Here is a 23358-nt window from a genome sequence, read left to right on the forward strand (position 1 = left end):
AAAACTAAATAACCTGCATGTTTTTCTACAGCATATACCAGATAGCATGACAAACTATAGCGAAAATGTATTTATAATACCTATGCAGTTCGAAACATTAATAATGAAAGCAGTAGCAGACACTGGAGCATTCAGCAGCGCCATGTCAAAGAAACATTTTGATAAAATAAGCAGAAACCTCTACCAAAAACCAGAAAAAACAAATCCTCCTGAAATAAACGTTTCTACAGCATTCCTACACCAATCACCCATTTTATTTACAGTCCAACTGACAATCAAAATTGGCCATTTACAATTTGAGGAACAGTTCATGGTGTTTGAAACACTTTCCGCTATCCTTCTTGGTTTTCCCTTCTTTGACAAAAATGAGATTATTATTGATGCCCACAACAGACTACTCCAAACACCAGCAATTACCTTTCAGCTAAATCTAATGCACATAAAAGGCAACAACGAACAAAAACGTCTCAACAGCCGGAAAAAAATCATGCTCAAAACCAAAACAACCTATACGCTCTCACCTGGGGAACAAAAATCCCTGGAACTAATCCCATCGGAGGAAACTGATGCACAAGAATAAATTGGACTCGTAGAGCCTACTGTCAAATTTGAAAAACTGGGCCTTGGTCTAACAAGCACGCTTGACAAACTTACAAAAAACAAAACTACCGCCCTACTTGCAATCAATACAACAGAAGTTCCACTTCACATTAGACAAGATTCTCCAGTAGCAACATTCGAAATCATCACACCAGAGCAAGCACGCTACCTGATACCACTTGAGCCAAAACTTTTCCCATCAAGCGACTCAAAGAAAACAATAAAGCAAATAGAAAAATCTATAGAGAGAACAGCAAAAGGCGAAATAAATCATATAACAATAAAACATGAAAACGGATTCTGGTTTCCGACCCCAGAAACCAATTCCGACACATCCAAGATGAGTGCAGTTGAAAAACGCATATATGACGAACTTGTTAAATTTAAAAATCTTGAAGCAATTCAACCACTCTCGAAAAACGAAGGCAGGAAAACTTTTCTTAACGTATTCAGATGGAGCGACAGCGTACTCTCTGACAAAGACAAAGAAAGAACAGAGCAGCTTCTAGTCGAATTCAATGACATATTCACAAGGCACCGCCTTGACATTGACCACACTCACAAATTCTCAGTCAAATTGATACCAGACACAAACAGACCTGTATAATCAAAAACTCAAAGAATTTCAATCCATCTCAAAGACGATTTGCTTGTTGAACTAGCTCTTCTCCAGTACTACGGAGTCATAACAACGCTCCCATTCAGCCGCTATTCATCTCCAATATTTGCAAAACGGAAGCCAAATGGGAAGCTCAGAATATTAGTAGATCTCAGAAAAATAAACCATCTCATTAGAAACGACTACAACAATAACAACTTCCCGATAGCTACACTAGCAGATGCGGGCACCCACTTAGCCGGCAAGAAACTCTTTTGCAAAATGGATGGCAGCCACGGCTACTTCTCTGTACCAATGGCAGATGAACAATCAGTACAGTTACTGGCCTTCAACTTCGCATCGAGAACATATGCTTTTCAAAGACTGGCCCAAGGACTAAGCAGAAGTGTCAGCGCCTTTCGCTCATTCATGCGTCAAAACCTGGACCCCATGATAACAGCGGATAAATGCTTTCAGTACGTCGACGACATTGGCATCAGAGCACATCGCAAAAACGACATGTTGGAAAAATTTCGAGCAGTCTTTACATGCATCCGAGAATCAGGAATGAAACTCGCAACAGACAAATGCGCATTTGGACTCAGAGAAATACAATTCCTTGGTAATACGATAACCTCTGAGGGTCTCACACCAATTACAAAGAAGATAACAACTTTTCTGAAAACAATCAGAATGCCGAGAAAGCCAAAACAAGTCAAACGAATGATCAGATTTTTTTTTCAATTTTATAAAGCCTTTATCCCTGAACTTGACGAAAAACTTTTACCGTTCTATCGTCTACTTAAGAGAGACACCAATTTCGTGATAGAAGAAGAACACCAAGTTATGCTGGAAAAGCTCACAAATGATCTAAGAACAGCCTGTGACCTTTCACTCAGATTACCCAAAAATGACCAGCGATATGTAATAATGGCCGATGCATTCTTTTACGCAGCCGGATACATACTCATGATAGAAAACTACACAACAAATGATGATAATCAGGAACTGAAAATTTATGCACCCGTCAGTTTTGGATCTAGAATTTTCCACCCAAACCAACTCAAACTTTCGATATATGCGAAAGAATTCCTCGCAGTTCACTTTGCCCTAGACACCTTTGCAAATATTATATGGGGATGTAAAAAACCAATTCTCATTTTGACAGACAACAGATCAGTAACCAGGTTCTTCCAAACAAAAATTTTACCGCCAACACTTTGGAATGCTCTCGATCATGTACTCAGCTTCGACATCATACTGGGACACATACCCGGAAGAGCCAATTTAGCAGCGGATTATCTGTCGAGAATACACATATACCCGAAAGAAAAGCTCGAGCTACGCATCAACTCACGCGTACCGATGCACGAAATCGAAATCAACACAGCAGCAGATACACCTGACAATTCAATTAGTTATCTGAGCAGCTCAGAAAATGACGACACCCCCAAAATTATGAAAACATTCTTACTTGAGAGAAAACAAACCAGCGGAGAAGATCCTATAAATGTTCGAGCTGACGTTCAACTTCAAATTCTTGCACTTGCAACGGAACAAATAAACGCCATGCATTAACAAAACCCATTGGATGAATTCATTACTCATGGGCACGGACCTTTAGACCTGCGGCCCGAACAACAACAAGACAAAGATATCAAACGGGTACTGCTCTGGTTTGAGAGAGGTTCACCGACTACAGGACAATATCTATCCAGTGACCTAAAAAAGTATCTCAAGCAGTTCCCAAGACTATCGATAACAGAAGGCGTCCTTCATCGCAAGTTCTATAACCACACTGGTAACCAATTTATTAAACAATATTGCGTCCCGTCGCACTTACAGAAGGAAGTACTCTACAGAATTCATAACAGTGTTTGGAGTGGGCAAAAAGGAGTCTCACTGACAATAGCAGAATTCATAAAACGATTTTACTTCCCGAACTTCACTGAACGCCTAACAGAATATATCAGAAACTGTCTCACATGCTTGCAAACAAAACCAGGACCAACATCTGCATTGAAACCTCCATTACAACCACTTTCGTCTCTGCAAAACTTCCCGGCAGACCTTTTACTAATAGATCTGGTGGGAAAGATGCACCCTTCTCCCTACACGTACATTCTTTCAGGTATTGAAGTGTTCTCGAAGTACCTTTTCGCCACACCTCTTATGAAAGGCGACGCAGACATCGTAGCACGAGCCCTTGTCTCAATTTTTCTGAGACACTCCTACATTCCCTCAAGAATCATATGTGACCTTGGAACTGCGTTTACATCCGAATTAATGAGCGAAATAGCAAACCTCTTGGAGGTAGAGCTCAAACATTGCACACTGAAACATGCGTAAACCATTGGCTTACTTGAAAGAAACCACGCACCGCTCAAACAAATCTTGACAATTAACGAAAACCAAACTTCCTCGGACTGGCATAGATACGTTGACATTGCAGTATTCATACACAACACAACATTTGCACCAGCTCTTGGGTGCACGCCATCTGACGTTTTTCACGGCAGAACATCGATAAATCCTTTGGACCTCAGATTTCAAAACACGAAATTATGGGAGTCTCACCCAAAATACGACTCCATTAAAGAGCTACAAGACAAAACTACGGAGCTTTTCTCCAGCGTAAAAGACAACCTTATCTCGTCTTATCTGAAATACAAAAAAGTACTATGACAGAAAAGCCAACGCCACACCACTAAAACTCAAATCATACTGCCTGATCCTTGACCCAAAACGCACAACACAAGTAGCAGTGATGAATAAACAGCAAAACAGGTGGATACCATTATACAGAGTAGAAAAAGTGCTCACGAATGCAAACTACTTTGTACGCAAAACCAACACAAAATAAACGCAATGTATCCATCGAATGAGACTTCGACCTGTGAAACCTCAATATCAAGTAGAAGACCTCGAACATGTAGACCCCGAAAACTTTGAAGCAGATCCCGCCATACCAGAAGAAGAGAGAGAACCACAGCTGTTCGACAACCAAGTCAGGCACCACATTAACGACGACAACATGCAGCTACCCATAACAACACCAGATGTCCAGTCAGTTTCTTTCAACTCAAACATCCAAACAGCTAATTTTTCTTCAGAAGACCCGCCAATACAATTTCATGATATGACACACGAACCGACGTTCGACCAAGATGAATTCTTCGTGGAAGGCTCAGTTCCAAGCGCAAACACGCAAGAAACACCAGAATCAATTGATACAGGAGACTACGTCTTCTCAAACAACTCAAACTTCTTACCGTCCGACAGTCGTTTTGGCTCAAATCGACGATACAACCTTCGCAGAAATGATCATCTGGCATTGGCCCGAGAAAACTCGCTATATAACCTCTTGCAACCATCAGAAAAAGCAAAGGAAGAACAGGTAAAAGCAATAACTTACTTCCCACTAGACTACATCCCAGACCCAAACCTGACAATTGATACAACAGAAACTGATCACGATGAGAGCATTGCAGACTCACAAGCAACAAGCTCACAGTCGCGAAACCAGAGTCTCAATGACTTCAAGTTCGATTCATCTGAAAACCTTGCGATCTATTTGATGACGTTAATAGCCCCGTACACACGCCCCCAATATTAGACACTACAGGCGAAACCTTATACCGGACCAACTCGATCAACGATAATTACCACAACAATACAACCTCAAGCGATGATGTCCAACAACCGAGATCCGAAGAGAACAATGAGCACTCCCTTATAGGAGGCAACATTTCACAAATTGAAAATAACGAGAGCAATAGTGCTATTGCTCAACACGACAACCCAAGAACATCTTCACCACTTCCTCAAAGAGTATCCAACAGAGAACTAGCGGACCTTGGCCCAACGCTTCAAAACAGACGAAGAATTGTTCCGCTAACACTTCACCGTCGGGAGATCAGCGGAAACCTTCACCAAACTTTTGGCTTCGAAGATGACAACCAATAGGAATTGAGCACCAATTCTCTATTATACATACACATTAGATACGTCACCAACCAATGAAAACACTCCAAAAAAAATCCTAATTTAAAAGAAAAAAAGACACAGCTCAAATCATTTTCCACAAATTTGTACCTCAAAATCAGTCGCAAAAAGACTCTAATTCAATTTCACATACAAGCCTAGTTAGCAAAATGCTCAATATCGTACTATTTTTACTACAACTTTTACCCCCGATAAAAACGAACCAACCATCGGTGGCAACAAAAGATGGAGTATTATTCAACCTTCATCAGAAACTTCTATTGACAGAAAAATTTGTCAAAACTGAAATCCTGGTCCCCTACCCAATATATAACAAAACACTGGAAGACAAACTGATCAACATGACAAAAGAGATAGACAAAATGTGGACTTCAGAAAATTATGGATGCCCATTGAACTTCACAAATATGACTGACTCGACAGCAGGCCTCCACTGGATAGCGCAACAAACAATGATAGAAAACAAACAGGCCCAACACATTGTAAACCTCAAATTGGAAATGAACACACTACTAAGAGCAAACAGTCAAACTTCTACAACACTGCAAAGACAACCCCGCGGTGCGGCTGCCACAACAGAAGCAGCCGCAGCGCTTGGAATTGGAATAGGAACAGGCGACAAACTACTATGCTTCATCAATTCAGTGTTTGGAGGATGCGACAAAAGAGTGGCTAGAAACCAGAAAAACATCAGACAAGCAATGGCTTATCTCCAATACCTAACCGATCATGGTGAACAAATAACAATCCAAAACGATGAAAAATTCTATGTTGTATCAGGTGAACTGAAAGCCATCAAAGAAGCCCAGAACGAAATAATTGAGACACAAAACAGGAACTGGGAACTTGCTGAAGGACAATTCAAAGCGTTACGACAAAACGTGCACATGAGAAACTGCATCCAATACTTATACGTAAGAGAACAAATCAATCAACATAGTCTCGTACTTAGCAAAATTTTTCAAGCAATACTTGCTAACATCAAAACATACCGATCGGCCCTTTATACGTTTCGAATCAACATACTGAATGCCTTGACGCCTCTCATGAATCAACTATTACCAATGTCATTAGTCCCAAGTGAGCAGTTGCATGAAATTCTTACGATTGTTCAATTGCAACAAAATGGACAACAGGATCGATTATCTCTAGCCGTACCAATCCAAGAGATTCTCTCGTACTATGAAACGAAATTAGTCACACAAGTCAAAGCAATTGACGCAGGTCTTTTACTTACACTTGCAATTCCAATGGCAAAAAGTACAGTTATGAACGTATTGCATGCCATTCCGATCCCAATGCCGGACGGGGATACGGGTAAAGCTTTAGTTTGGTGACTTGAAGCCAAATACATGGCCGTCTCAGACGACGGAGAAGAACTAGCGTTTATCGATGAAGACGAGCTCGCAAATTGTATCGGATCCCAAAAATACGCAATATGCACCAAAGCCATTCCAACAGAACAGACTTATCAGTCCTGTATGGCTACTTTACTTTACCACGATGACGAGCTACTTGCATTGCAACGCTGTCAACTGGATGTAGTAGAATTGCCGTTGACTGAAAAAGCACGCAATCTCGGCTTCGGTCGTTGGTTAATAACATTGTCCAAAGACGATTATACACTCATCGAATGCGCTAGTAATGCCAGCAATCCATTGGCAATAATTGAGCATCCTGGGTGCAGAGTGTGTATCATCACACTGGGATGTGGAAAACAGCGTAGAGGACCAAATGTTCATCTTCGCTTAGACCTCACTGCTTGTGACACAGTACCGGCAACACGGTTAGATTTTCAATTACCAGATCCAATAAGTACACTCTTCAAACTACTGCCCCCATTGGATGAACTACCAAACTTCTCATCAAGATCTGAGGCACAAATTCAAATTCTTCAGCAAATTCAACCAGAGTTGAAACAAATGGAAACACGACGAACAAACAGCAAATCAATAGAACAAATGGCCGAACCAATTTTAGAAAGAATAAGAGCATTGAAGCCCGAACTCGAACACCGATTCGAACAGTACATACCATGTAAAATGTCTCTTCTTTTCGGATTTTTATCCTTCTTGATTAGCGTATTACTACACCTAACTTATTCGCATCTTTTACACAAATGGGCAAAACTTCACCGACGTTTCCCTTTCCGAATAACACACGAAGGACGGCGAATAAAAAAAACCAGTACAAGTTGTCGCATTAAATGACTATGATTACCTACATGAACATCCAGAACATCCCCTGCACAAATGTTCACTAGTACTACCACTCGAAATTAAAACTGAGTTCGAAAACCAAAACGAAGAAAACATAAATAAACCTCGCACTCCTTACACATTCCTAGGAGACTACATCCGGAGACTAAAACGTAACGAAGAACCAACTATCAAAATCGATCATGACAACAGGCCTGCCGCACCGAGTCAACCAATCTGTACACATATACCGGAACACCCACCGATATCCCATTACGGAGCGTACCCTCTCAGAACAATCAATACAGGGAACGTTTTTAAAAAAAAACTGACCGGGACTCGAACACTCAACTTCCGCATGAGAGTGCAGCGCGCTACCAACTGCGCTAAGTGGGACGGCCGCGTGGTCCGTAAAAACAGCTTATAAATAAAAAAAACGGGAAAAAAAGTTAAATTTTTTTTACCCTTCCCCTTTTCTCTACCCCCTTACCCTTACCCTAGCTTACCCTTTAAGCCCTTTGCCCTTTCCCAGATTTTTCCCACATTATGGAAGCACCTGGAACCCGCCGAGATTCGAACCCGGAACCTCAACTCAACGGTCAGAGATACTAACCACTGAACTAAGTCACTTGTTAAAAGTTATTAAATACATTCACCTCTATTCTACCGCGAATTAGAAATTTTGTTAGCAGTTATGAAGGAAAAATAAAAATTAAAAAAAAACTTAAAAAAAACATGATTTAACTACATTTTTGAAAATCCTAGATATACCAGAGACTCATTTCTCCCCTCGAAAGTACCGCACAATTATACTTGCGAAAACTTACTTCATAATTTTGATATAAGTCGAGTATCAAACCGAAATTTTCATTACTTGAAATTATTCTTTGAGAAACCGAAATAAAAAATTACAGAGCAATTCCCCTTAAACCTCCAATGAAAAAGGCGGTGATTTGCTCCCTACCTTTTTATCCAGCGACGAATTTATTTTTAAAAAGAATTTATACTGACGCACTGAACAACGGAGCAATAAGTCGCAACTCCCAAAGGAAACTTATCAATTATCTGTCAGAAAAAGGAAATCCATTAACCCGGAAGTCGAACTGTCCATCAATCACAATGACAGCCTATAATGAAACACTAATCAACCCAACCAAGGATAATTCCCAACAATCCCAATTAATCAAAATGTCAAATTTCCCCCACTTCCCCCGCAACACTATCAATCATTCAAACTACTTTCTGCCTGCCAACTACCAGCAACACTCTTCATTGCTAACTGTTCATTCTCTAAACCTATTATAATTTCTTCACCGATAGAAACTTGAAAATTATTTCAAACAACTTAAACAATTTTCCTACAACTAAAATTTCTCCTTTTGCATTATTTCAAACATTTTATAATGAATCCAGTATATCATTTCAGAATTAAAGTTGAGCCGCGCATTAACACTACATTCAACGGCCAGCCAGCTTATATTACTGAATACAGCATTGCCTTTTTTACAGATCGTGAAGCAATAATTAGTATTAACATGCAACAGGACAATAATATGAACAATATTTATTCAATTTCCTTTATCCCCCTTACAGTGAATGAGACATCAGCCGTATGGCAAACAATTCTACAATGCATACAATCAGGAAATGATTATATTAATGTGAATTTCTATCTTAACTCAGAAGGAGAACCAGTTGCAGTAGAATCATCGCAACCGACCATTTCTGAAAGTCCCGAAAGCCCTGACCCTATATCAGACCACAATTCAACTGAATTAAATTATATTCCAATTTCCCCTCCATCACCCATTCCATTCTCAGATGACTCTATGTAAATTTCCTCAATTATTTGCATTTATATTTTATTAAAAAATTTTTATCTCATGTCTTATCCACCAACCCCAACTTTCGCCACAATTGACCAATCAGAAGAAACCATTCCTTACATCTCTGCAATTCCAACCCAATTTCCACTTTATGCTTACTTTCTCACTGATTTTGATATAAAACTTGCAGTCTTTTCTGAATACTTCATATTCCCCTGCAATACCTTATGCTTCTGGATTAACTTCCTGGATAATAATCAAGACAAAAAAATCACTTTGGAAAAAGATCATCCAAATTTTCTTACCTTTTTGAATTTCTTTCAAAACACCAAAGAAGAATTTTTAGAAGGCGAATTTGACCTGTAATTTCTTTTTCAAACCCATATTTACTTATTCTTTCCCTGATATTTCCGAATCTCAAAACCTAGCATCTCATCAATTTTAATTTTCCTTAAAATCATGACTACAAGCATTTGGGACCAAATCCGGAACTACGTCGGCCCAGAAGACATCGCCCCAAAATTACAAACCAACCACAACACCAACGTTTGCGTGAAAGTAGGAATCCAATACAGGGAATGTTTTTTCAATGAACATGTCATACTACAAAATGGAACCATCGTGATCTGGGCACACTCCCATACAGGCCTTCTCACGAAAAAATGTTTTTTCTACACAACCTGGGAATATTACACCTACGTTTACCATTTCATTACTTCATCCCAAGGTACCCAACTAACCCACCAATTCTGGGATTTTATTCAAATGGACAATGACGACCCCATTGAGTTCGACCCTGTTGGCATCCGCGTATTCACTTAGACTTGCATAATTTTCTTTAATTTTATTATCCAAAATAATTTTTTTTAAAATTTTTTTCTCATGAGTCGCAATTAGTTTACTGTAGCGTCATTTTATAAACACCGCAAAATATTCAAATGTAACGCCTCCTCTTCTTATTTTTAATTTCTTACCAATTTAATTTTTTTTATTCTGACCAAAAATTTTACTCGTGAGTCATAACTCGTGAGCACAATGAGCAAGCAACCCTAACATAGCAAACTATTATTACCCAAACTATTCTCAACCATTACCAACAAAAATTAACATCCCACCTTCTTATCACTTCGAAGGGCACGCGATTGAAATTCAAAAAAATTATTGCTTACACTACATACGACTGTGCAAAATAACGACCAAAAAACTCACGAAACACCTTTTTTTTCCAAAACAACAACAAACTAACACAGACAGGACCCTTACCTATTGCTCAGTATCAACAAAAAGCAGTCCTTTCAACATACGTTGAAAGGGCACGGGCTTGAAATAATAAAATCTCAAAAAAAGGTTAAAAAAACCTGGCAGTATAGTTCCAACCCTAACAAAAAAATAATAATAATAAATTAAAGTTGAACAACTCACTTTTTCCATTGAAGGATCCTTTGGAGGAAGAAACGAATACACAATATTCTCGTTATCGTTCGACTGCGTTTTCGTTTCCCGTTTCCCACCCCATTTTCTTCGATTACCTCGTTTGTTATTTGTTTTTAAAATTATACCACTATTAACGAAACTCTGCACATGCTCAGTCACATCACTAGCACCACCAGTTGACACTTCCCTTTCTTTTGCCCAGTCCAACACTGCATTTTTATTTTTATTTGATATTACAATTCTTTTCACCAACCCTTTACGCACACCATACGCAAACGATCCCAAAGTCCGATCGACAACAACCGGATTCGATTGATCACGCGCCTCCCAGCCAGTCACCAACGACAAACCTCTTGTAAAAGTTACAACAGCATGCGCACACAACGAAGGCTGGCACAATACATTATCTTTCGTCGGAATGAAAAACCAAACATCTTTTCCCAAACCACTTGCAGAAGGACCCCTCTTAATTAAATCCATAAAAATATTGCGGAGTACCCATAACATTATTAAAATCCCTTGATATCTGATAACTTCCACAAATCAGAAACAATTTCTCACCACACGGCGTTTTCAAAACACTATCATTACCCCCAATTTCAACATGTGCCGCCGTCCACCACTCATTCCATTGTGCCATTGCATCTCTCCTTACACCAGTAAAACCATCAGGCAAAACAACACTCATCAAACCATCTACACGAAACGTCCAACCTATTGAATTACACAAACCAGCATACGACCCAACTTCTTGATACAACCTGCTATCACCATTCTCCAACTTTAACTTACTAACATAATTATACACATCGCCCTGATCTTTACAGCCCCGGAACCCTTCTACCAAACTTTCTTGTAATCCCACAATTTCTTCATTATTTATTGCCAATGGTACCTTTGGCCAACCATTCTCTCCAACCAGTCCCCCTTTACCTTCTATATTTAACTTATTCTTTAAGGAGTTCCCACTATTAATACCCCGCCCATCGACTGTCTCCACTTCTTTCCATCCGAGACTTATTAATTTTTTCCGATCGTAGTACTGATGTTTGAACTCGTTCATTTCGATTAGCAAATCTTGTCTGCCTCGTCTCGTTCTAAACACGATAATTCTGCTTAAAATTACAAAAATAATTAATGCTAGCCTATCAAATCCTAAACTGTTATAAGTAATTAACGAACCTTTTAGTGTCCATACTTTGATAAAATAGAATATCAGGTCTCTTCGTTATTACAATTAACCTTTTTTGCAAAGCTTCGATAAAATATCCAACAGTCGATGAATAACGCCGTTATTAAAGTTTGACCTCTTCGCAGTAAACCTATTCTGAATAACTTTATCAATAGAGCAGTCAATCACACTGTTCTCAATTTACTTTCCTCCAAAACTTCCATTAGTGACTGTCAATTACTGCCATACCGAGGGAATTACTTGCGAAAACTCCCTTAGTGGCTGTCATTTACTGCCATGCCGAGGAATTTACTTCATTACTTTACTCCCCTCACAACGTGGAGCAAATGGAACTGCCACACTTGACAGATCACTACTACATTAATCTTCCTGGGAAAAATGCAAACAAACCCGAAGAGATTATCAAACAACTGTCACACTGATACAAAATCTAATGAACGGCCTCCCACTCTAACGTTACTCAGAAAAAAAAAGAAACTATTCATCACTTTATCTATTCAGTCCCAGTTTTGTTTTTAACAGCGAAGAAAACGGCAGCGCATCAACAATTGAACTATCAGCCTGACCCCCTCCAACTCTTCTCATTCGACGGGAGGCTCGCCCTGCTATTTAAAATGGGCATACCAGAGACGTCGATTTACCGCACTTACGTGCAAATTACATACGTTTGGCAGGGCGAGCCCAAGAACCTGGACGTCCTGAGAAAGACAGCACTCATACCAAGACGAAGCACACTCATGCCTCACCTAAGGAGAGTTGTGGGCGGTCAGGAGGCCCTCAATCTACAAATCCAGCCTCACCACTATGTAATCAGACACTTTTAATCTATTTTTGTACAAAACTGCACGCCTTTATTTTTCTAATGCATGCTTACTACGCCTGCCACGACCAACACGAACATCATTGAAAAACTTGGCAAGAATCGAGGACACAAATCTTCAATCCCACCATCGCCAACTGGACAAATATGGCTCCGATATAGTACGAAACTCACATCCACTTGGCCAACGCGGAATGTAGTATTCTTTTCAAAATATACAGCAGTCGCGTTCCCCAGCTCAATTTTTTCGCATACATCAGATGAGAAAACAAGAGGCCACATAAGAGCAAACAGAAAGTAAACTTTCAGCATTTTGATCTGGAATACTCAATAAAAACTTAGAACAAACCACTATTGATGTTGCTTTCCATTTAAACTTAATTAGCCCAGTAAATCCCTTGACTTTGACAATACCACTAATCAAGACCCACTTGGCACAGCACACTAGGCAACCCTGTTTATAATCATAAGACTAAAGGTTCGAAACCCATCGCCTCCGCTTTTTCTAAAGAGCCGTAATATGACGATGCTGAATTTTGATTGGTTGAAAAAGACTTTTGTAAACTTAAACAGCACACATTTATTATCTTGAAATTCATACAGACGATTCTGCTCAGTACATTTCAGTTGCTTACCAAATTACTTGAATTGAAAACTTGTAGCAGAAAAAGAGCGTTTTTACCGAACCTGCGCCCCGAATAGCACTTAGCAAAAATTTGCAATTAAAAGCCTTTATTAGAAAGGATACTGCAACGATAACTCTGTCTTCTTACAATATAGCACTTGGCACTAGCACCTACATAGCCGCCTCCAAGAAGATAAAAAAGGAAGAAGCAAACTAAGAAGAGAGTTATCATACCGCCCCTCATTTTTTCTCGCTGCTTGGTGAATTTACCTTTGTTTTTGATAAACGTAAACTGGTGTGAACTGCTTGGAAGTTCTTGGAGAAATTAAATTGTATATTCATCAGAGACCTCTCTCTATGATCTGACTTATGTCAATAATAGAAAAGGATTTGTATTTTTCTTCCATTCACTCATTGAGTTTAAACACAGTTCTCTTCATTTTCAGAGAACTATTTCGTCCTTCATATTTTGTTGTTTCTAATTTCTACCAATTTCAAGGGTGCATGATAACTGAGAACGTTTCAATGTTCAAACATGTTGAAAGATTTCACTTGGATCATCTGTTTGATACATTGATGACCAGTCCTGTAGCTCAGGTGAATCGATGTTTACAATTAAATCTTACGTCACTGTGATGTTTAAGATGTAACAACAAGGTTTTATTGTTAACTTTCTTTAACAAACCTTCTCTTCTCATTCCAACTGCCACACACTTCTTGTATCTGCAGTACTGACATTTGTTCCTCTGTCTCTTGTCAACCACACAGTCTTTGTTCTCCCTACATGCATAACTCAAACATTTCCTCACTGTCCTCTTGAAAAACCCTTTGCAACCCTCGCACGAGAACACCCCGTAGTGCTTCCCAGATGACCTGTCTCCACAAATTCCACAAATGTGGGGAGGCATAAGTTTCTGGTTCTTGTCCAGGAGTTCAGAACTATCGTTGACATCATAGGTAGCTGGTAGAGCCATATTCGGAAGCTGAGTATTCCCTGTAGAGTTTGAGGTAGTTCCGATGCAAGGAATGGGTTGGGCAGTGTTGACAGGAGCAGCTGCGAGGTTATTTGTAGCACCATTTGTTTGAAAATTGGGAGAACACAAGATCTGCAACAAAAGTGTAACTCAACGCGAAAGTACAGTTTTCATGTTCATAATAAATTTACGGAAAGCAATACTATAACGCAGTTTTGCAAATTTGGAACAGTTTTGCAGCATTTAGGCTTGAAACGTGCACAGCATAGCCACTAGTAAAAATCACAATTTCAATTTCAATGAATTTTCTGTTAAACACACGTTGAAATTTTGTTCTGATTCGCTCATTCATACCTGCCACAAAGGTAGGTTTTAAGTTTAGCTTAGAAGATTACATTTGGGAAGTAACAGTTTTTTTGCGTCTTCTAGACTTAGATAATTTTTGCACTTTTTCGATTCAGATCAAAGTACAACACGAAAAAGGTCAGACTTGTTAAATGTTGTTTGAGATCGAAACCATCATGCTAAAAAGCTGCCTCATCGCAATTCCTTGATTTCAAAAAACGTAAATTATTTAATGCTGCACTCTTGAATTGCAGTAGTTTTGGGCCCCATAAATTTTCTTAATTATAGCTTTGTTCATTCGGATGCCAAAATAGTTGAAGAGTTTCGGGGTTAAACCGATTGCGGGGAAAATAGATTGTGGAGTAAAAGAACTGCGAAGGATTGTCGGAACTGTTCAAGTAATATTCTCATGTGTTTTTAGGCATGTTTAGATCCAAGTTAGACCAATTAATGACGACTGAAAAACTTCAGGTAAAGATTAGTTATTTTAAGTGAGACCACTTTTCTCTAGTAAATTCAAATGATTTTCAAGTAAATTTATTGTAAGTTATTGAAATTATATGGAAATTAAGATGTGTGAAAATATTGCAAGTTATATTAAAATTTACTTTACAGGTAAATTTAATTTTTGTTTACACATTTACTGATATGATATTACAGATCGATCAGATAGATGGTAACATATATCACGAATAAAGAATAAAACAAATAACATTATCCAATTACTTCTGCAATTTTGGTGTGAAAGATCTCGGTACAAATACCACGTTATGGCAAAGAACAATTGACTCAGAAATTTTTAAAAAACAAAAAGCATTATCACTGAGGCAGTCAGGCTCCTAAATCATTTAATATGTACATCAAAAAGCTAACAAGAAAATTGTAAATGTCAACAAAAATCTGTTTTTTAAGATGTATGACAATACGAAAATAGGTATAACTTAAGAAATATAAAATAGGTATAAATTTAATAAAATAGGTATAAATATAACTTGTTCTCAAGGATCAATAATTTTTATGAGTTAGTTGGAAACAGCAGAAAAGCACTACGAGACAATTTTTGAACAAAGACGCTGGGTAACCTGCATTCACACAAAATGTTCCGAACGTCTCATTGGAAAAGTTTCAAATATAGAATAAATCTAGGGAGTGCTGGAATAAATAAATAGATAGGTATTTCACATCGAAGTTGGTTCCAATAGCAAAATGTTGAACAAAGATTTTCCACTTCGGTCGATACAAGAGATCTACTTTTCTATCTGCATGAAAACATTCAAATAAATCAAAATTAAAAGAAAACGAACAATGAAAATCTGAATTATGAAAACAAGAAGATCGAACACTAATAAAAAAGTTCACATTGACGTAGTATAGAAATCCTAGATATAAATCATAACCTTCAGAATGAATGAAATAAATTGGAAACAGAAAACAATATAGACACTAAAAAATTTGGTTTTCTTTCGGTCGTCTGGACTGCATAAAAACAAAAAAAATAAGCTCTGTGGAATAGCTTCAAATGAGAAAAGTATCTCAGTACAGCCACATTTTATCAATAGAAAGTCATCGCTCAAAAAATCTGGAAAGGCAGGGGAAAGATATTGCAAAGGATTTTTACTATTTGCTCAAAAACATCTCAAAAACATTTAGTTGAGTCAATTAAAAGTCAGATACCACAAAACGTGGTATCACATAGGGTGAATGCTTCGACATTATTTTTGCTGTGCTCACATTCGATTAAATTGAGAATAAACAAAAACACTGTTCGGCAAAACTGCATTGTTGTTCCGACCCCACTTGTGGGGGGGGGGGAGGAACTATATACTCAAATGGGTTTTTTTTTGTTCCGTGAATTTTCGCAGACCGATATATTCATCGAAGAGAAATGTGCGTGGTATCATTAAAAAGCTCGTTCAGCGTAGAATTCCAGCGTAGAAATTAAAAACATTTTTTTGAATTTCGCTTTTTTCGAGGAGTTATCGAGGTTTAAAGTTTCATGTGAACACGGGATATTTGGTTCACTTTTGTTCACTTTTACCGTAATTTTTGTTCGAATTAACGTTTTTTCTACGAAAAATTTAATTCAAAACTAGATTCCACGCCACAAAATAAATCAATTTTTGGTTCTTAATAGACGAAAGGGGATAAAAAAAGACTAGTTCTAGTCTCAAAGGGAAGTTTAATATCAAAAAAAAATTCGAATTCTATTTGGGAGCTTTTTTTTTAGAAACTTTTGATATTTTTTTTGTTTTTTCAAGTCACCTAGAGAATAGCCACTTTTCATATCAAGGCTCCGTTAAATGCAAACCTCATTTACAATCAAATGAAGCCCAATGAACAAAAAATTCGTTTCCAAAGGATCGCTTAAGTTTTTTTTGGACTCGTATCTCAGTTTTCGTAATTTCAAATGAAATTTTGATTTTCTTTTTGACGTTTTACTAAAGTTTTAGAATCCTATGGCATAAACTCCTTGACTAAAGGTGCAAAAGATTTCTTAATGAGCATTAAGTGAACCTATCTAGTGCTGTGAGTGGACAGCCAATGGCTGTTAAGACATTGAAAATAAATTTTCGAATTTTTTTTAGTTCTGGTAAATCATAAACTTTTTGTGAACTGTGAGTTCGTCTCAGTAAAAACAGGACCCCCTCCTTCCTACTGCAATGAAAGTTAATCTGAGTAGCGGTTTTATCAAATAATTATTGGTTATACGTATTCAATGCCACAAGATTTCAATTTTTTTAATTTTTGGACATTTCGTTTTATTGGTTCATTTTGAAATCTTATCACGTCATCCTAAATATGATGGCTGCCATTGTTTTAGCGAAGACTCCCAAAGGATCATAGATAAAACTTTCAGAGGAAAAAATATGGTATAAAGGGCTTCAACACTTTCTTCTCGCATTTTTCTACAGAATTTTTGGTTTTTGGCTGTATTTGTTTTTTCATAGTCATAAGACTTATTGCGATGTCCTATTGATTACATATGACTCGCAAACATTCTAGGTCTCACATTGAGGCATAACTGAATGTATTTAGCGACTTCCTATGAATGCTATTGTGCTTAATGGCTGTTAGGACTTTAAAAAAAATTTTTTTGAATCTTTTTTTGAACTTAAATTAATCTTAAGCTTATTTTCGTGGATTGTAAGCCAGTCTCAGTAGGGATAAAAGCCCAGTTTTTTCAACTTCAGCAACGATTTATCTAGTTGGCGGTTTTGTCTTCTGACTACTGGTAATATGATTTCAATGCCACAAGATTTCAAATTTTTTTTTAATTTTTGTACATTTCGTATTATTGGTTCCATTTGAAATCTTATAATGTTATCCTGATATTAATGGCTCCCGTTGCCTTAGAAACGAAGTTCAATGGATCACAGCTGACAGCTGGAGTTTCCAGAGAAAAATTCACTGTTTAAATGACTTCGACACTTTCTTCTCGCACTTTTCTACTGAATATTTGGTTTTTGCCTGTATTTGTTTTTTTGTCATAGTCGTAAGACATATTGTGATATCTTATTGATTACCTAGGCATGAAAAACATCCTTGTATTCCCATCGGGGCGTAGTTTAGCGTATTCATTGACTTCCTATGAAAGCTATGTTTAATGGCTGTTAAGACTTAAAAAATAATTTTTTTGAATTTTTCTTAACATAAATCAATCTTAAGCTTATTTTCGTGGATTGTAAGTCAGTCTCAGTAATGAGAGAACCACGTTTCTTTCTAAATCAACGACAATTTATCTAGTTTGCGCTTTTGTTTTCTAACTATTGGCTTTTTGACTTCAGTGCACGAGTTATCAAAATTTTTTTAAATTTTTGGGATATTTTTTTAGTAATTTTGCATCCTTTTGAAATCTCATAACATTATCCTAAAAATTATAGCTCCCATTGGCTTAAAAATGACGTTCAAGGGGTCGTAGAAAAAGTTTTCACAGAAAAAAGCTTATGGTTTAATTTGCTTCGACACTTTCTTCTCTCACTTTTCTACTGAACTTTTGGATTTTGCCTGTACTTGTTGTTGTTTTCATAGTCAGTGACATGTTGTAATGTCTTATTGATAACTTTTGAACAACAAAAATCCTTGTCGTCACATCATCTATGCAAAACTTAGCGTATTAAATGCGTTCCGTTGAAAGCTATTGAATTTTATGACGTTGATACTATGGGTTTTCTCAAAAATTTCGTGGTTTTGATGTATCTTTCTTAGCCATACGACATATTGTGATGAGTTACCGACAACCTATGAATGAAACCTATGATTGCTATTACATCGAGGCAGAATTTAGCGTGTTTATTTAATTCCGTTGAAAACAATTGAACTTAATGTCTTTGATACTAGGGATTTTCTCAAAAAAAATCGTGGTTTTAACATTTTTGTTTATATTTGTTGTTTTTCAAGTCATTTTGTAACAATAAAAACAATCACCTTGCTGTTAAAATATTAATCGAAAATAAAAGAGTTTTTACTGAAAATTTCATTCTCTAAAGGCGTTCAAACTTTTCACTTAATTTTTTTGAGTTTGCTGTTTTTGCCTCTTTTGTTTATTTTTAGGAAGCCGTAAAATTCTTATCGGTCTCATAAACTTGTAATTGACGATTAAAGGCGTGATGTTACCCAAAGCAGTCAGTTTATAGCCAATGGTCTTAAAAATTATGATATTATACATCTTCAAAATTTTTCAAACTTTTCAGTTTTTGTTGTTCTTTTCGTCAACTTGTAACTTATTCTCGCCATTGAGAGGTCCCATCCAACTCCTTGAATTTCAAAAACTAACTTGTCTACTGGTATTATGTCGTAACTGATTTTTTGTTTGGTGGACAATATGGGTTTTCATAAAAAAAGTTTTGAGTGGTGTATTTGTGTTTCTTTTTTCTCTTCTTTTAGCTTATTCAGGTAATAACAGATCCCAATGATTTTCAATTTTGGCCCAAATGAACGAACTTATTTTCTCTTTCAGTATATTTTTATCTGAATTAGTATAAATGAAAATTGAATAAAAATACATAACATTCAGATAATAGCTAATGATTTAAATGGCTGCAATAATTTGCGTTTTTGAGATTTTCTGCGTCTTTGTGTAAATTGTTCGTGGTTTTTTGAGATTTTCTGCGTATTTAGTATATTCCTATGGCTTAGTCTAAGCAAAGACAGATCCCATTAGTTTCATAATGACTTTTCAGTAAATTTATCAAGAATTCTTTCTTAAGATTTTTTTAGACTTTTGAAATTATTTGGTTTAAGAAATGTTGATTGATCTTTGACATTAACCTCATTTTTTTTCTCTTTGTCAACTTTTAACCTAATCTCATTAAGGAAAACGTCCATCTGCTGTATAGTTAGGAAAAACTAAATTTGTGTAGTTAAGGTTTTATGTGATTGCATTTTGACGTTGTTACTAGGCGCTTTTAAATTTATAATGGGTTTCTGCCATGAAATTTTTGTTTTTGCTTATTTTGTTGATTGTTGTTTTTTCTCGTAGTATTTATGAGGCATGGCATCATGTAATTCAATTAGCAGTTAGGTTTTGTAACATTTTTTTTTATTTTAAACATCTATTTTTGTTATCTCTTCATTTGGTTGACAATTAAGTCAAAAATGTAGAAGAGCTCGGGTCGGAACATCATGTGCAACCGCACATTAACGAGCCGCCTTGTTTCATTTAATTACATTATCTGGCATTTTAATTAAATGCAAACTTGCCTCAAAAATAATTTTAAACTAAAAATTGTTTCGGTTATTAATTTGACAACGGCTATGCATCCTAACAATTCAATTGAATTTAGAATTTCGGTACAAAATTGCCAAAATATCTCAAACAATATTAAATTTGTTATCAGTGCATCTATTGATTTTTAATTCAAGACATTTCTCTTGCAGTGAATCAATCACCCAAAAAATTTGTTCAACTGTTTAAATGAGATCATTTTGAGTTCTGCAGTTGCTGCATTGAAATGAAAAAAAAATGACAAAAACAAAAAAAACGAAAGAACTCTAAAATTGTTTTCAATAGTTAATTTGTAATATATGTAAACAAATATCTGCATCCATTATCTCACTTATCATGTCACATCTTCATACACGTTAGACATCACATGCCAGTAAAAAAAGAAAATCTCTCGTGCGCACAAAAAACAATTATCAATTCTCTTGTCAAGTGCATCACTAAAATAACGTAGCCTTTGACATTTAATTTTTGGATAAAAATAGAAGTTTTAGCCAGTTTTCATCTTTAAAAAAAATCGATAATCCGCTTAAAATTATACCACCTCACCGCAGCCTGTACTTTTCCGCATACTTGTTAAGGATTAACTGTGTGAGTAAATGGCAAAAAGATATGCACAAACAATTGGACTTTCATCTGCTCTGATTTATTCTAACCAACCGATAACTTATACATTTCATCTAGAAAACAAATGTGATTTTGGTGCGATATCTCCGTTTTAAGTTTACTTGTAAAACAGACCTTCTACATAATTTAAGAAATTACACAATTGAACAATATGAGAGAAGCTTGTAAACATCGATCTTATTTCAACAAATCCTCTCAAAATAATTCTTAGAAAAAAGTCACCGTGGTCATGTAACTGAATGAAATGACCAGCACAAGGCCACTACAACAAAGAGGTAAATAAGTTCTAAAAACCAAACTGGAGAAAAATGAATAGAAAAAAGTCGAGAAAAGTAACGACTGAATGTCATGGAAAATTTCCATCGAAACATCTAACATGTATTTTTATTATATCTTTATTATCTGATCGATCTTTATATTAAAAATTACAACGTCACTAGATTCAATAGTATCAACTATATATTCAGTTTTGTCATGAGATATGCTATGTTATTAACAAAAGATCACTAATGATCAAACAAATGAATTACTCCTCAATTCGCTAATAGTTAGCATCTGGTCACGGATAATTTCTATCCTATCTACCATTCTTTATTCTCTTTTATTCACAACTTTAAGTACTGAAGCTACAATTTTCGGCTTCTAAGACCAGACAACCAAGTATAAGTTAGTAGCACAGCCAAGTTTCACTCTCCCTGGTACTCTATTACTACTATTAACCATATTCTAATTACTCAAAACAAATGAAATTTTGTCCTGCTAATTTCTATAAAAACTCGTTGCACAACTAAAAATATCAATCTATAATACATCACATGAGAACCTGAACGTGTCCAAAAGTAATATGTGTGGTTCCTCAGATAGTTCAATAAATACTACAATAATGAAGAGGCTTATAAAATAGTTTAAAATACTTTCCCCTTCTATCCTTGTAATATATATATATATATATATATATATATATATATATATATATATATATTATATATATATATATATATATATATATATACACCCGGGTCGAGGTGTCAACGCTAAAAACGCAAAATTATGTAAGATTGGCGTTGAATGCGTTGAATTTATGTAAGATCTACGCCTGAGCGTAGATCTTACATAAATTCAACGCATTCAACGCTAATAGCTAATATTACATAACTTTGCGTTGAATTTTAGCGTAGATCTTACATAAATTCAACGCATTCAACGCTAATCTTACATTATTTTGCGTTGAATTTTGGCGTAGATATTACATATTTAGCGCTGAATTTTAGCGTTGATCTTACATAAATTCAACGCATTCAACGCTAATCTTACATTATTTTGCGTTGAATTTTAGCGTAGATCTTACATATTTAGCGTTGAATTTTAGCGTAGATCTTACATATTAAGCGTTGAATTTAGTGTTGATCTTACATAAATTCAACGCATTCAACGCTAATCTTACATTATTTTGCGTTGAATTTTTGGCGTAGATATTACATATTTAGCGTTGAATTTAAGCGTTGATCCTACATAAATTCAACGCGTTTAACGCTAATCTTACAGAATTTTGCGTTGAATTTTGGCGTAGATCTTACCCTTTAGCGTTGAGTTTTAGCGTAGATCTTACAGATTTAGCGTTGAAATTATCGTTGATCTTACATAAATTCAACGTATTCAACGCTAATCTTAAATAATTTTGCCTTGAATTTTGGCGTAGACCTTACATACTAAGCGTTGAATTTCAGCATTGATCTTACATAAATTCAACGCATTCAACGCTAATCTTACATAATTTTGCGTTGAATTTTGGCGTAGATCTTACATATTTAGCGTTGAATTTTTAGCGTAGATATTACATATTTAGCTTTGATCTTACAAAAATTCAACGCATTCAACTCTAATCTTTCCATTCCATTTCAGACCACTTTACAATTTCAAAAAGTTTTTCAAGTTTTTTTTCAAAAAGTCAATTTTTTTCACTGTTTCGAACCCTATAATGCAAAGGTGAGAAACATGAGGTCATAAAAAATCACTTCTAGTGCTCTCTTATAGTGCAAAATCCAAATCAGACCATGTTACGATTTCAAATTTTTCAAGTTTTTTCGAAGTTCTTTAGATTCTCTAACTGTATTTCTAAAAAAGAATCCGATTCAGCGAAAAAAAAATTACAAGGACGCCCGGTAATGTGCGTTTGCACATAATGTTCCGACTCAGCTCATCCACATTTCAGATTAATTGTCTACCAAATGAAGATGGACTAGCAAAATCTTAAAAATTCTTTTTAGAAGTTAAAAAATCTAAAACAGCTACAGCTAACTTTTAAAAGGTTTTTTCGAAATTAACTAGCGTACGAATAAAAAAATTGCCGCTTTAGAAGGCCGGGGAGATTTTCTTTTATTAAGAATACGAG

At 36.2% G+C, this 23358-nt stretch overlaps 1 protein-coding gene across 1 annotated transcript in view; it reads right to left on the bottom strand.

The window, feature by feature from the left end:
- The window catches only part of LOC142336648 (retinoic acid receptor RXR-beta-like), a 54652-nt gene that overhangs the window by 17257 nt on the left and 14037 nt on the right, over positions 1–23358 (bottom strand). The window contains exon 2 of the mRNA XM_075385557.1: positions 13984–14404. Coding sequence (XP_075241672.1) covers positions 13984–14404 — 421 coding nt within the window. The remainder of the gene's footprint in view (positions 1–13983; positions 14405–23358) is intronic.

The sequence above is a fragment of the Convolutriloba macropyga genome, chromosome 3 (assembly GCF_964194025.1).
Source record: "Convolutriloba macropyga chromosome 3, txConMacr16.3, whole genome shotgun sequence".
Classification (NCBI taxonomy): domain Eukaryota; kingdom Metazoa; phylum Xenacoelomorpha; order Acoela; family Convolutidae; genus Convolutriloba; species Convolutriloba macropyga.